Source organism: Tinamus guttatus, unplaced genomic scaffold (assembly GCF_059628265.1).
Source record: "Tinamus guttatus ecotype Peru unplaced genomic scaffold, ASM5962826v1 Tinamus_guttatus_pri_ptg000366l, whole genome shotgun sequence".
Taxonomy (NCBI): Eukaryota; Metazoa; Chordata; class Aves; order Tinamiformes; family Tinamidae; genus Tinamus; species Tinamus guttatus.
Window position 1 is genome coordinate 316,627 of NW_028288900.1, and position 15,255 is coordinate 331,881.

The 15,255-nt window shown below is 43.3% G+C and overlaps 1 protein-coding gene across 4 annotated transcripts in view; it reads left to right on the top strand.

Annotated features, from left to right (window-relative positions):
- The first annotated feature begins 429 nt into the window (after window positions 1-429).
- MTCL3 (MTCL family member 3) overlaps window positions 430-15,255 on the top strand; it is a 39,027-nt gene continuing 24,201 nt past the window's right edge. For 3 of the 4 annotated variants that reach the window (XR_015913682.1, XM_088530318.1, XM_088530317.1), the window contains exons 1-3: window positions 433-1,329; window positions 1,800-2,024; window positions 5,495-5,653. Coding sequence is in view for 3 of the 4 variants with exons in the window: in XM_088530318.1 (XP_088386444.1) it covers window positions 433-1,329; window positions 1,800-2,024; window positions 5,495-5,653 (1,281 nt within the window). In the remaining variant the exon portion in view is untranslated. Of the gene's footprint in view, window positions 1,330-1,799; window positions 2,025-5,494; window positions 5,654-15,255 lie in introns of all 4 variants that reach the window. The other variant, XM_088530319.1, reaches the window with a different exon arrangement.

Sequence of the window (15,255 nt, forward strand, 5' to 3'; positions counted from 1 at the left end):
GCCTTGGAGGAGTTGGGGGCAGCCGGTGGCACTCGGCAGGTGCCCAGGCAGCCCAACCTGGCACTCGGCTCAGAAGCACGGGCGAGTGAGAAGGCAGGTGGCGTGAGGAGGGAGATAGAAGCAGGATGTGGTGGGGAAGAGCTCTGGCGCGGGTGGGGAACCCGTCGCAGCCACGGCCGGGCGATGTGGAGAGCCACTGGAAGGCAGCCCCAGGTCAGGCCGAGACCAGCCCTCGGCCTGCCCTGCCCGCGGCGCCGCAGACCCTCGGCCGGTGGCTGGCGGTGCAGGTCGAGGTGCGGGGCGCCGGGGCCGGGCAGAGCGAGGCCCCGGAGCCGCCCCCGCGCCACCCCGACCGTCCTCTCCGCTCTTCTCCCCCCGCAGGGCGGCGCGGAGGCCGCCGCGGATGGACGCGCGCCGCGGGCCGCCGCCGCCATGAGCCAGCCGCCCGCCGGGGGCGCCGCCGCCGAGCCGCGCCTGCACCCCGAGGGCAGCAGCGGCAGGAAGCAGCCGCGGGCCTCCTCGCCGGCCAGAGCCCGGGACAACCCGCCGCGAGCGCCGCCCGCCGCCGCCCGCGCTCCCGCCGCCGCCGCAGCCGCCGCAGCCGCCGCCGCCGCCGCCGCCTCCAGGGGCGGCGCGGGGCGCGCGCAGCCGCCCAGGGGCGCCCGCGGCCGCGGCGCCGAGAAGCCTCCGCGCAGCGCGGCGCCGCCGGGAGCTGTCCAGGCCGGCGCCGGTGCTGAAGCGCCGCCCGCCGCCGCCAAGGCCTCCCCCGCCGAGGAGCCGCCGCGCGCCGCCCAGGAGGCGCCCCCTGCCGGGGCCGGGGCCGGGGAGCGGGAGGGGGCGGTGGCGCCGCAGCCGCCGCCGCCGCCCAGGCACTGGCGGGGGAAAGCGGGGCGGTCTCCGCTGAAGGGCGCGGGGGAGGCGGCGGCGGCGCCTCCATCTTCGCCGGGCGCGGGGAAGGGCCGCGGCGCGGCGGCGGGCGGCGGCTACTGGCGGGAGGGCTGCCTGCAAAGTGAGCTCATCCAGTTCCACCTCAGGAAGGGGCTGGCGGCGGCCGCCCAGATGCAAACCAAGGGCAGCAACCACAGCAGCAGCAGCCCTTCCTCCTCCTCCTCCTCCTCCTCCGCGGCGGCCGCCGCCCCGGCCGAGCCTCCCCTGGCCGCCTCCCCTTCCTCCTCCTCCTCCTCCTCGCCCTCCGCCATGGCGGCGGCCGGGGCCGAGGGGCTGCGGCAGGGCGAGGCGGGCGGCGCGGAGGGCGCCCTGAGCCCGCAGCAGCACGAGGAGCTGCAGGAGGAGATGGAGAAGCTGCGCGAGGAGAACGAGAGCCTCAAGGTGAGCGGCCGTTGGGGCGGCGGTTGAGGCCGTTGAGGCGGCAGTTGGGGCCGTTGGGATCGTTGGGGCGGCAGTTGGGGCCGTTGGGCGGGGCTAGGGGCCCCCGCAGGCTCCTGCGGCGTCCCCAGGGGCCCGGGCCAGGAGGGTTGGGGGGTGAGGGGCTGCAGGACCCGGGCAAGCTGGGTGTTTCCCCACTGCAGTGAGGGGGCGCTTCGCTCTCGCCCCCTTCCCCAGCACGGGCCGTGAGGGAGGCGCAAGATGGCCCTGCCGTGGGGTGTGCAGACAGCGGTGCTTTTCCCCCTCCATACGCTAAGCCCTGCCATAATTACCTGGTGTCCTCGTGGGGAGGAGAGCCTGTCCTCTAGCTCTGTTTTGGCCTCTTTCCCCTGTGCTTGGCTTCTCTGATGTTTTCTTTTTTTGTTGTTTTTCGACCCACCTGTTGCGTCCCGTTTTACTTGCCCCGGTGTCAGAATGAGATCGATGAACTGAGGACCGAGATGGACGAGATGAGGGACACCTTCTTCGAGGAGGATGCTTGTCAGCTGCAGGAAATGCGCCACGAGCTGGAGCGAGCCAACAAAAATTGCCGAATCCTCCAGTACCGGCTGCGCAAGGCCGAGCGCAAGAGGCTCCGCTACGCGCAGACCGGGGAGATTGACGGGGAGCTCTTGCGCAGCATGGAGCAGGACCTCAAGGTACAGGAGGGAGCAGGTGCCAGGGAGAGGGACATTGGGAGGTAGAGACACGACCGAGCTCTCTGGTCTTCAGTGACTCAGGCATTTCCAGCCCTCTGCTCTAAAACATGCAGCTCCTACAGCATTGGGGGGGTAGCAGTGACCCAAACTTACCTTAGTAATAGACTGGAAAGCATCTCAGTAAGCAGCCCTGTGGTAAGGTTTTATGAGGAAGTTATTCACAGCCTTAGTCCAATCATCTTTTGTTCAGTTCATGTGCAAGAAGTGATACAAATGTGGATTAAGATCGAGAGGTTTGAGATCTATTATGATGAACACATGACATACTCCACCACCACAACATTGAATCAACATCTCTGAGCAGTCCCAGTGATTCTTAGGGGATTACAGTGCTCCTTGATCACATTTCAGCACTGTTAGGTTCAGCATTTGCAAAGTCACAACATGAAATCCTGAGTGTTGATGTCAATAGGAAAGCTGTAGTTATCTTCAGTAAAGCCAGAGTTTTCCGTATCTACCTGAAATCATAGGCACAGCCCACAGAATTTCAGTGTGTGGTCTCAGTACCCAGTCTGCGACTTCTGAATGAACCACAGCCCATAGTGTAGCCCATAGAAGAATTTCAATCTTTGTTGAAAGATTGCTGTGGGTAAAGTATCATAATCTCCATTCCATATAACTCCATTTACTGGAAAACAAAATGTTTCTTGTGGAAGTTGTTTATCTTCCACTTCCATCCACTAGATCTTGTTAAGGCATTTTCTACTGAATCACCACTTTTCACTTTTTGAACAGTTGAGGAGTCTCCTAGACATCCCGCAGTGGAAATGCCGACCTCAGTACAGCAAAATTGAGCTTATAGATCACACTTATGCCCAGAACTATTTGCGTATAATCGCTTGGCTGGATTCTTTTGATTACAGTTAAAAACACTAATTTAGTATAGGATCATGAACAAGGTCATTTTTAAGCTTCTTTTGATAAGTATAATAGATTGCAAGTCTATTATTTGTAGACTTATTTTTCAGATTTGGATTATCATTTCTGAAAATTTTCCAGCTTGTTTTCCTTCTTATCAGGTGTGGACTCCAGGCAAAGACACATTATTGTCATGAATGCCATTTAGAATGCTAGTTTCTTCACCTGTATTTCTACTTAATATTCCTTTTCTGTGCATATTCAAAAATCATATCTGCTGTTTTAGCCATGGCCATTCTATAAGTTGAGCTCATCACATGGCTCTTGACTAAACATTTGCTTTCTGATCAGAAACAACATTAGTGGAAAAAACTTTTCCAGGGATAGGATAGAATTTCTGATCAAAGCAAGGGACATCTTGCACACACAAAATGCTGTTTAGGTGAATAGCTGAGACGTTCAGCTTGGCAAACAGTTTGAACATGAACCTACATGTCCTAAGAGAATATCATGCTTCTGGCCTATAGAGTTGATTTCTTTGTTGGCTCAGTGCTGCTTTGTATTACTGATTAATATATTCATGGGAACTAGGAGAGAAATTGATTCTGTGGTGAGGTGCTCACTTGCCATATCACAAATGTTAGTTCAAGACCTAGGTTGAACTAGATAAAGGCGTCACTTTAATTGGGATTTGTTACTGGTCTTCCTAATTACCAGATGCCTATTTTGAAAAGGAGTAGCATTCTTGTAAAATCTTCGTCCAGATCAAGATTGTGCTCTGCTTTGGAGTAGGAATGAATATCAAACGCCAGATTCTGCCAAATGGAATTCCTGTTTCTAACTGACTGCAACTGTCGCTCATGTGCAGTTCTTTGTAGTATTCATAAGTCCTTTCCAAAGAATTTCTATACAAAATACTACGGTCCGTTTTACAAGGGCAATACATTACGCAGTGCAGTCCCTTAGAGGTATGATCTTGCATACATCCATATTAAAGCACATTTTGCGTAGGTGAGCCCTTCTCCCATGGGATCTAGTTTGCTGTGTAGGATTTCTCTTTATTAATTGTGACTCTACCATTCTTTTGCTGAAAATGATTTTATTATTTCTTTATAATCATTGGTATAGACAACGTTTGTACATCAAAAGACAGATTCTGGTAAGGTGCTGTTAGATCCTTCCTCAGTGGTTATCTGTTTATTCGAGTGCATAACCACAGTGGATAAGCACAGTTTAAGGCCAAGTATGGGAAAAGACATCAAGAGATAGCCGTATGACTTGATGTGATTCTAACCTCATCCCACAGTCTCTTTAAAGTATGGTTATCATTGAAATTCCTCTCCACTCACTGTTTCTGTTGGGCATTTTGTGTCTCGAGTGTGTGTGCGGTGGAGGAGGGTACTGAATGATCTTGTGCTACACTGCAATGTGGTATCAGCAACTTGCACACACCGTGCTTCATGTTGGGGAGGGTGAGTCACTGGCTGCTGCTGTTTTCTTATAGATCAGATTCTTCTCGATTGCTTGCTTGCAATTATTAGTTTTTCTTCAGAGTTTTATTGTGTCAAAGAAAGTTCTTAAAAACATGATTGTCATATTGAAAGCCATAAATGATAGCTCTCTGAGGTCCTCTAGCTAATGTTAAAAAGGACTAATTATATTCTAACGTTCTAAAAAGCAACAAATCAGGCTTTTCAAACCATGTGTGTCAAAATCACCATCATAACAATGGCTAGTATATATTTAACTAATTTTAATGTGTAATTATAATTTTGATGGCTTCACAAAACATAATGCAAGTGACTCAAATGGTGATACTCTCATTAACTTACATAAGGAAAAGGAATTAGATCTTGGCATCTACCTTTCAACTCCGTTTCTGTGAAAATGCTTTTCAAAATATAAAGCAAAAATATTAGTGAGCATCTTCATCTAAAAATACTGCACATTATTTGGGTGAATAAAAAGCTCAGTAGAAAGGTTTGATTGTTATTTTACTCTCCAAAGTAATCCATACCAGTAAATACCAGGTGTTGGTATATAACCGTGTGTGAAGGAGAGAGACACTGGCAGACAGAACTGAAAATGTGTTCCAATTGCTTGTAGCCCTATACAGTGCATAGGTAGAGTAGGTCTGGAGAATATGGACCCTTCTTTTGCATGACGCCTCAACATCTTACGTTTTTGAAGGACATCTTCCTCAGTGCATTGGGGACGGTAAACTGGCAATGCTTGAGAGATAATACCTGCTTCTTGCCTCTAAGAATAATGAAGATACTGTTTCACTGTTGACATAAAGAAACCTGAGAAAGTGCTTAGTGGTTTGATGTCTAATGTGCTTTTCAATTAAGTCCACGAGAAGAATATTAAATATTTTGTAGAAATTGGCTTGAATTTTGAATCATTCAGAATTCTATCTGTGAATATGTGTTTTCTTACATACTGCTTTCATAAAACTTTTTAATAATCACCTGTAAATGGTTGCTTAGACACTTAGTACTGTAGCAGTAATTATTTTTCTTTTCTTTCTTTTGAAATGCTATACTGTTTAGGTTGCAAAGGATGTATCGGTGAGACTTCATCATGAATTAGAAAACGTGGAAGAAAAACGTACCGTGACAGAAGATGAAAATGAAAAATTAAGACAGCAGCTTATAGAAGTTGAAATTGCAAAACAGGCACTACAGAATGAACTGGAAAAGATGAAAGAGGTCAGTGTTAATATTTGCTTTTACATAAAGTGATTGAAGTACTCAAATTCTTATTCTGATTTATCTTCCTATAACTTGATTTGGAAGCACAAAATATGACAGATAAAGGTGGAAAGTAGCAAAGGGTGGTATAGTACAGCTTGGTTAATGGGAAACTGAGAAAAAAAAACATAGAAAAAATGTGTTTCCTAGAAGAAGGAGAAAACAAAATGTGGCTTTGTTTTCCCTGGGTAAGGAAGGAAATGTGGAACTGAGATTAACTGAGTTCAGAAGCTTTAGGACACGATGCTTGTATAAGATGGGTAGAAAAAGAATGCTGGAGAGAGTTAGAGGTATCTAATCTTGAAAATTATTTTTCCTATTTGTTTTTACAAGGAGCGTTATTTTTCTCTTCTAACTGCTGTTGAGTACCAGTGGGCACACTGAAGACTGGAGATCTAACCACCTCCTCATGTTGTTCTAATAGGTTATTCTGGAGTATTGGAGAGTGAGTGGCTCTACCCAACCTTTCAGTTTAAGCATAATTATATATACAATTCAGTTTCACAATTACTCCATTTGCCAATATATAAATGAAGACACTGTCTTATCAAGTAAGCAGAAAATGTCTTCAGCAGTAATAGCATGGCAGAAATAATAAAGCAAGCCTTAAAAAGAGAAAATGTCAACTAACAATGAATTCTCAAAACAGGTTTATAAACAACTCTTGATTCAATGAATGTAATTGATCTTCATTTTTAGCAATATTCCCTAGCAGGAAGTCCATCATGTGCTTTGATCTTGTACAAACCAGAAGAAATGTTATTGCAGTTGTTAAGAAAGTTAGGAGATTTTCAGCTGTATGGCAAGTTAGATTATCTTTCTACTCTTGCAAAAGACTTACTTAAAGTGAGGTAGAATTAAAAATACGTTCTCCTTACAGGAAATGAATTTTAGACATGTTAGTAGAGGTGTTTATTGCTGCCTTCTACTGTTTTTCCACATAATTGCAAATTTGAAAAGGACATAAAATTAGACCCTTCTTCAGCTTCTCCCTCCTCTGCGTGGGAATGTTTCTCTTTTCTTTACTCTCTGGTTTTCCTCATCAAACACTACTGCCTTCTGTTGCCATGACCATCTTCTTTGCCAGACCATGATCTTTCTGCAATTATCCTTATAACTTGTTTATAGACTTGGCTGTACTCCAAATATCCCTTTATTCTTGTCCATTTAGACTCTGTGGACTGGTAAATTCTTGCAGATTCCTATTTCTGAATGTTGTGCCACAGTTAGGTTCTTTTACCTTGTTGCTTGGGTCTTTGTGATAAAAATAAGTGTAGTGGGAATTTAATACCTTAGGCTGCAGGAAATTAACCCAATAAATAGATTTTCTCATCTCAGTCATCTGTGATCACTTCTCCCTATCCTGATTTTACACATGCTAGAGTTCAGCCTTTGCTGAACTGTGATTCTGCTGTTCTCTGTTGCACTGCTTTCTTTAGCTTAAGTGTTTGCCACTTTCTGTCTTTGCACTTGTTATCAGCAGAAAGATACCTGGTACTTCAGAGGACAGGAAAACATTATGTTTAAGCCAAGAAAAGTAAAAGAGTAAAAGAAGAGACCTCAGGACTTACAGTACTAGATGGAGGAAGTTGGAGAGTGGTTAAGAAAATGCATGCCATAAAAAAACAAGTTTCAAGTGAAGGCTAATTATTATGGACTTTATAAACATGCCATGACTTGAAGATCCACTGGATGGATGCTGGTGAAGAGTACTAATTCTTATGAGTTTCAGATTTAGGATCTGTGAAGAAGCTGTGAAAATGATGAAAACAACCCCAAGCAGTTTGAAGTTCATTAGAATTCTTCTGTGACAAATACCTTTTTTTATTATTATTATTATTTCTTAATCAGAGGTTTCCTTGTCTTAGATGTCATCATAACATGGTCATAATGCTCATCTTCTCTTCACTTGTTAATTATTTCCATTGGGTTCATTGTTCTATAACCCTTTCTCGTTTCAGTGCACTCACTGTAACTAATGGAACCTCCTCCTTAAGTTTTATTCAGAATAAACAGGCCTGCAGAGTGCAGACATTTTGTCTGGATTTTGATCCTAACTTTTATTGACCTTATAGTTAAAGATAGAATTAATCAACCAAAATCAATAAAGGTTTTTTTTTATTACTTTACAGCACAATAACAGTGCCTGCCATATGTATAACTGATTTCTGTCTTTTTATGTCATCATGTTGTGCAAAACCACAACCCTAGTTTTATGCATCGGCTGTCAAAAGCTTCCCATTCTTTTTAAAATCTCTTTTTTTGTAGATGCCTTGGGAAATTTGCTCTTTTATGATGAACAGTATAAGACAGCAGAGAACATTTAAAAGATGTACTAGAAATGTTGGAGAGAGAAGTGGCATTTTATGTCAGGTAGTCTCTAGAGCATTATCAGAGTCAAAGTTCTCTTTGTAGAGGTTCTCCACTGTTCTAAAAAAATGTGGGTAGACTTGACTGCAAATGTTTAAAAGATACATGCCAACAACAGATGTGTTTGTGTAGAGACAGATCTCCAGCACTCCACTGAACCTTTGGGTGGATAGACTTGTGAGTGTATACATCTATTAATACAGAGAGGTAGCTGGTATTTCCTTTCTTGGTTTGGCACTTTTGAGAAAGAAGAATTGTGAAATACTACTACCTGGCAAATGGAAGTTAATGTTGCTGATGTCAACTGAACCTTGCAAGCATCCAGAATTTGTAAGGTATTCCAGTAAAGTATAGGTTTTCTATCAGTTGCTCTTCCATGCAGTCCCATTTAACTCCCCTGCAGCTATTTCATTTAGCAGTGAATATATCCACATGTCCTGCATATATCCACACAGAAACACCAATTTTTTCATTGCACTCTCCATTTTCATAGTTTCTTTTTAGCAACTGCTGTTGGTAACACTTCATTATTATTAATCACAGTGCTTGTTTGGAGTCTGAAAGCAAACTAGGGAAATAACTAGCTACATATATTTTTTTATATGTAAAAAAAAATGTTAATGAGTTGGATTCCTTACGAATGACCCCTTGAGTTATGCTCATTAACTTGTTTTTAGTTTTATTCTCTTTTTAAGGCAGCAAGGACACTGTTCAAAGCTGCAACTGTACTGCTAATGAAAACTGATAAAGGCTTAGTAATTCAAAAAGGCTGGTAACAATTTGTCAAAGCCTAGCTAACTCTTGTAGAGCTTTTCATTCTAATAGCATGAAATAAGAATTCATTCAGTTGCTCTGTCTGTGTTGGAAATGCCCAGCTATCCATGCTCTAGATGGCTGGTTGTGAGAGAGATGAAATAAGTAGAGAATATGAGAGATGTACTGGACCCGGGACCTCAGAAGTCTTCACTGCAATGCAGATAGGTAGTTGCAGGAAGTGCTTTCAGAGACATATGGCTTTGTGGATAGGAATCTATGGATTGCTCTGCTAGTGCTCCAAGCTGGCCAGATGCAAAACAGCTTATTTCTTATAGGCCCATTAGGGTGATGTTGTACTCAAACTACTATATAGCAGTGTCTATATGGCATGCAGATGAGATTTTTGTCTTGTGTCCACTTACTTCAGAATTGAGGCAGAGGAATTTATATTTCCCTGCATATGTTGGTGTTTTCTTGGAATGGAGCCTCTCTGTCAATTAGTCTATATTGTACACTGCATGAAAGCAGAGCAAGAGTGTACAGACTAGGAAACTGGGCACTTGGAGAGAGGAGCCTTAATTCTGTTCCTGATTTTGATACTAACCTGCTGTGAGACCACAAAAAAAAAATAGTAGTTCTCTACTCTTACAACCTTTGTCTACTTTGTTTATGTAGCCTGTGGGTTACAGATTAGCTCTCTTCACATCTCTGAATGCCTACTTAGAAATTAGGAGGGTAGCTGGAGATTTGAAAACGAAAGCTACAATGGGAGAGATTTGAAAAGGACTGGTGGGGGATGACCCAGTCTCAGAACCTTGATCAGCAACAGCAGTGAATAATTTGGTGTCAGCCTGCTTATGTCTTATCCCACTATGTGTCCTCGATAAACATCCATTGTCTCTCCTTTCTCACAGATCTTTGTCTTCCTAAGCTCTTTCTCCTGCCTTTTCATCACAACTGTTTCTTTCCATGCTTCCTGTTATGGAGTAGTAGTAGTTCCTACTATGAGACTCCTACTGGAGTCTCAGATTTTCCAGGTTGTCTTTGGGTCTTGTAGTACTTCTAGTTCCTACTTGGGAACCTGGGAAGACTTCCTGGAGTCTTCCCTACTGTCTTTCTTTTCATCCTTCCATCTCTTTGTCAGTGTCTGACCTTCCCCCTGGATTTCAAGCCATCTGGATTTGAAGCCCCTTTAGTTCATTTACCTCATGCTCACTGCCAGTCAGTTATCCCTATTTCTTAGTCACAGTTTTTCTCATCTATGAACTTTGTCCCTTTTATCCTATTCTTCTTACTCATCCTCATTCAAAACAGTCAACTTCTCTGGTTTGTTCTGTTCCTTTCTTTATTTCCAAGTATAAATTTTAATTTCTGCATCTGGACTGGGAACAGTGTAAGATCACTCATTGTAGGAGGGAACAGCAACTATATGACTATGAGCACAAGAGAAAATTATCTCTGGTTCTCATTCCTGGCTTTAACCTTTTCTAGACTGAAATGGAGCAACACTGCAGGAATGGTCAGGCTTTGCCTCCTACACTGGAGTCAGAAAATGCTATACCAGTTGGGAGTGAATGTGCAAACAGGTCAATAACTGGCAAACAGGATGTGGCACTTTGTAAATAGAGAATTTTCAGCAAATTTAGCTGGTAAACTCCAAGAAATAACCATCTGACTGTGTATAGGAATTAGAGTTTTCTGAAAGGTTATAATTTTCCCATTCATGATCTGGGACAATTAGAAAAGCAAGAGGTATATGTCTGATACAAACACAAAGTCTCTTCTCCAGAGCACAGGCATACTGGAGCTTCTCAAAGAACACTTGCTGGAAGTCTTTAATATCAGCAAAACAAGGTATGCTCTTCTTGAAGAGCTAAATTATTTTACTAAAATTTTCCAAAATATTAACAACCTTGATGTTGAGACAGATGTTTAGTATGTAAAATCTTAGTTCCAACATCTAGAAGATGACAAAGTTAAAAGAAACTGGAAACAGGTCTCATGAAGTTAATGTTTTGCAACATTCTCATAAGATAAGGCAACCAGATTGTACAACAGTTACTACGTCTTTTGGATGCCCCCAGAAATGAAACTTTCTGTCACAGGCTGACTAGTTAAAAAGTGTCTTAGGTAAATTGCAGGTAGATGCTTTCATAACTGAGGAAGAGTTCTATATATTCCTGCTGTCAAATGTTGTAAAAACTTTAGGATTCAGAAGACGACATGCATAGCTTGCATAGACCACTGAGATCACTGCTGCAAGCTGAAATGAGCAGGGTTGTTGCTTTTAGTATTTAATTGAAAGCCTCATTGATTTTGTGTGATAACCTTACTTCTTGCTATTAGCTTTGGGAATGTACACATTGTTTTCATAAGATGGGAGTGCATCTCTTTTTTAAATAGTAATGAGTTTAGAAATTTCTTTTGCTGCCTTTTCCTCATACTATTTTTTTAACATTCTGTGCACAGAGATTATCAGGAATCAGCAAAAGTATGAATGATAGAACTAACTACCTGTTAGCTCGTGTTACAGAATGTTAATCAACAGCTATACTCTCAGAGGTAAACCTACTTGGTTTGTTTATGCTCTTGTCCTGCTTTTTTTGTTGTTTTGCTTTGTTTGCTTTCCAGATAGATTCATTTATCAGAAGAGACCAATCATATAGGTTGTAAGTTCAGTTGGTCCAAACCCCTGCTCAAAGCAGGACCAGGTTAGATCAGGTTCCCCAAGAAAGCAGATTCCACTACCTCTCTGGGCGCTTATTCCAATATTTGATCATTCTTATTGTAAAATGTTTTACCTAATCAGACCTTGTGCCACTTGCTTTTTGTCCTATCCTTATACATCTCTCAGGAGAGTATTTCTCAGTCTCCTTTGTACCTTTCCATTCGGTAGCCAAAGACAATAATTAAATCTGCTTTGAGGCTTCTCCTCTTCAGAATGAACTAACAACCTGTCTTTGCATGTCTTGTGCTTCAGTCTCCTAATCATCTAGGAGGTCCTCTACTCGACCTGTCCAAGTATGACAGTGTCTTCAGATACATTTTCATGAATGCTAAACAGAGGAGAAAAATCTCTTGTCTTGACCAACTGTCTACGTTAATATGGTCCAATATGCAATTAGCATTCAGTGCTGAAAAGGCACATTACTGACTCATTTTCAGCTTGTTGTCCATGAGGATCCCCAGCCTGTTTCACTTCTGCAGAGTTGCTTTCTATCCAGTGGACATTTAATATGTACTCCTGTATTCTGCTGTACTGATTTATTCCATCCCATATATTGGACTTTGCATTTGTCTTTGATGAACTTCATGAGATTACTGTCAGTCCATTTCTCCAGCACTTCAAGTTACCTCTGAATAGCAACCCAGTTGACTTTCTGAACGTTGCCTGTCTGCCCCTCATCCATGCCATCCCGTATCACCTGTGGATTTGCTGATATGCGCTGTATCCTGTGTCCAGGTCCTTAACAGAGACACTAAGCAGCAGTGATCCATGAGGGACATCTCTAGTAACTGGCCACTAATCTGTGACATCTTCTAGCTGTCTAAAGAAGACTTCATCTATTTTGGCTTCTTCATGAGGTATCTGTAGTAGACACCCAAAACGATGTCATCCATGCTCGTCTGTCTTCTAATCTTTACTGATAAGCTTGCAACTGGCCCATCATCTGCCGTAAGGCAAATCTCAATTCATTTGAGCTGCTGCTTTGCACAGAGCAGAACCTTTCCTCCCTGCCTTCTCAGTCATCCTTCCTAAATAGCCCATATGCAATTGTGTGATCTGTTCCATCATGTCTCCATGACTGCAGCAAGATCTTGGCTCCGTAGCTGTGCATGAATTTCCAGCTTCTGTGTGTTTCCCATGGTGTGCGCATACAGGCCACTCGGGTTGCATCTCTGGTTGTGCAGCTTTACCAGGGAAAGTGTGAGTGTCCTCTATCACGCTGTCCCCAAGACTCTTCCTAATTGCCCCGCCATGGCTCCATTTCCCTTCAGTTTGAGCCTGCTACTCCCCTATTTCAAAGCAATAGTCACGGAGAGAGTAGAGACAGGCTAGGGGGAGATGAATGTTGATGTGCCTCCTGAAGTGGCTGGTGAGTCAAGGATCAGTGAAGTCATTATACTCTTTGAAGGGTTACAGTAATTTACTTACTCCTGGCACAAGATGGCAGCAGGGGAGGATTTATAAGTCTCTTACTGGCCCAGGTCTTCCCTAGGTCTTTTGGAGGACTCAATGTTGAGTCTATCAGCAACACTGCTACTAACAGTAACTTTAGGAAGAGGGTTTCAGTGATTTGGGCTCTCAGTTTGCTGCCTAATGAAAACTCTATTTCATTCAGTGAAGAAGACAAAAAAAAATGAGACTTCTTTTAAAAGAGATTAGAAACAAGTCTCTGCCTGGGTTTATACAACAAAAAGCAAAAATGCTCTCTCTCTCCAAACCCAGCTCAGTGATTCTCTCCATACCCCATCTCTGCAGATGCAGAATCCATGTTTACTTCTGTCAGAATTAACTTACGTGGAATTCTGTTACATTTCATATCCAGCCCAAATATTTTGCTGCTTTAAAAACAGTACTAACGCTAAGTACACGCTAAGGCACGGGCCCACACTCCAACCTGCAACTTCTAGCATATCCCTTGGATGATATGGGATTGGACTAGATGACTTCTAGAGGTCCCTTCCAACCTTAGACATTCTATGATTCTATGATTTTGGCCTGTGCAAGCTACTGCTGCTCCAATGCTTGGACATGATTGGGGGTCTAGGCTGGGGCTGAGTCTGTTCCTGACTGACAGCTTGGATGCATTCATGCCTGTTTGGGAGGAAGCTGTAAGAAAGCTTATCTATATTATCAATTTGACTATTTAACGGTTTAGCTGAAAGTAGACTGAGTTGTTGAGTACTGATTGGCATCAGATCCTGAGAACAGTCCCTGACCTGTTTCATTTGTGAGTGTAAAAATGGGCAAAGGTCCCTGGCTATTATGGAGCCAAAGGTGACAGCAAATGAGACACAGAACAGCAAATCCAATCCATTGCTGCCGTGTGAATTCCTACTGCAGAGGAAAACTCGCAAGGGGCAACTGCGAGCAGCCGCAGTGCCACCACAACTAGTATGGCCAAGTGCCTGTGTGAGAAGTGAATGTGCACTGACTGTGACACAGGTCGTGGCTGGGAACTTGTTATCACAGAGAAAGTGGTTTGTGAGTCTGAACCCCCAGAGGGGCAGCCTGGAAGAGATGCGTCTCTATTGCTAGAGACTGTAGGGCATGGCTGATATCCTTGAGACCTAAAGGAGGAAGTATTCTTTTTATCATCTTATGATTCCCACTACCCAAGTGGGCAGTGGTGCTAATTAATGATTTCAATAAGGTCTTCAAAATACCATACTATATCAACAAATGTGGGAAAGTTTGAAAGATCTGCTATTGCTTGGTTTGCAGTAAGTCATCTGCTAAACTTTTTAGCACTGTGCTCTTCGTAAGCCTGAGAAGTTTACTTATTTTCTGGGAAAAGTCATTTTTTTAGGAATCTGTATCGTCTTCAGTCCCAGGAGACACATTTTCATTTTTGTACTTCTCAATTTCAAAATACTTTTATCGAAGTGCACATTTAGTTGTCCAAAAAGATATATTAAACAAAGAGGTACCAAATTGATTACTCAAATGAAAAAAAGATGCCAGATAACTTAAAATCCTAATATAAAAATGAGCTATTTTAACTAGTTTTACATTGGCTGTCATACTAACTTTCACAGTTGTATCCATGCTAGTACATAATCTACACTGGTTCTCTTTTTGCTGTTTTTTCCTTGAGTAATGCATTGGCCATAATTATAGGAATAAATTTTTTTTTGTCTTTTTTTTTTAATTCACAGTGATATTTTTTTCTGACCATTTTGTTATTTTTTTGGTTAGTCTCTGAATTTCTATCCTTGAAGAACCAGTCAGTTTGTTTAATTTGCCTAATTTCTTAAAGAAAGAGATTGGGTAATAGTCTAAGTAAGTTCAACCTCTTCGTAGTGCTATGAAAGTATGAAGATGGATACAGAGGTAGCCCAGGATTCTCTAGTTTTATAGGTCATCCAGATAACTTTCTAAAATGGCTCTCTATCAGCTGGAAGGCTTTACAGAGGCAGGAAAGGGAAGTTTTCTTAATGCTAATCCAGATCTCTGGATACACTTAGAGTTCTGGAATCAATATGCACCAAATGTCCTAATCTTTTGCTGGAAGTCTCACCACAACCTTGAAGAAAAGCAAAATATATGTATACATTTTTGCCCCTTACACCACTGCTCTCAGCCCGCTGCTTCAATGCACTTGTCTCTTCAAGAAGCACCTGGAAAAAAACAGCATTTGCAGGGTGTATTTTAAATCCTAAAGTCTATTTGCTAAAGGTCAAGCGCAGCATGTTTCAGATTGAAGGGA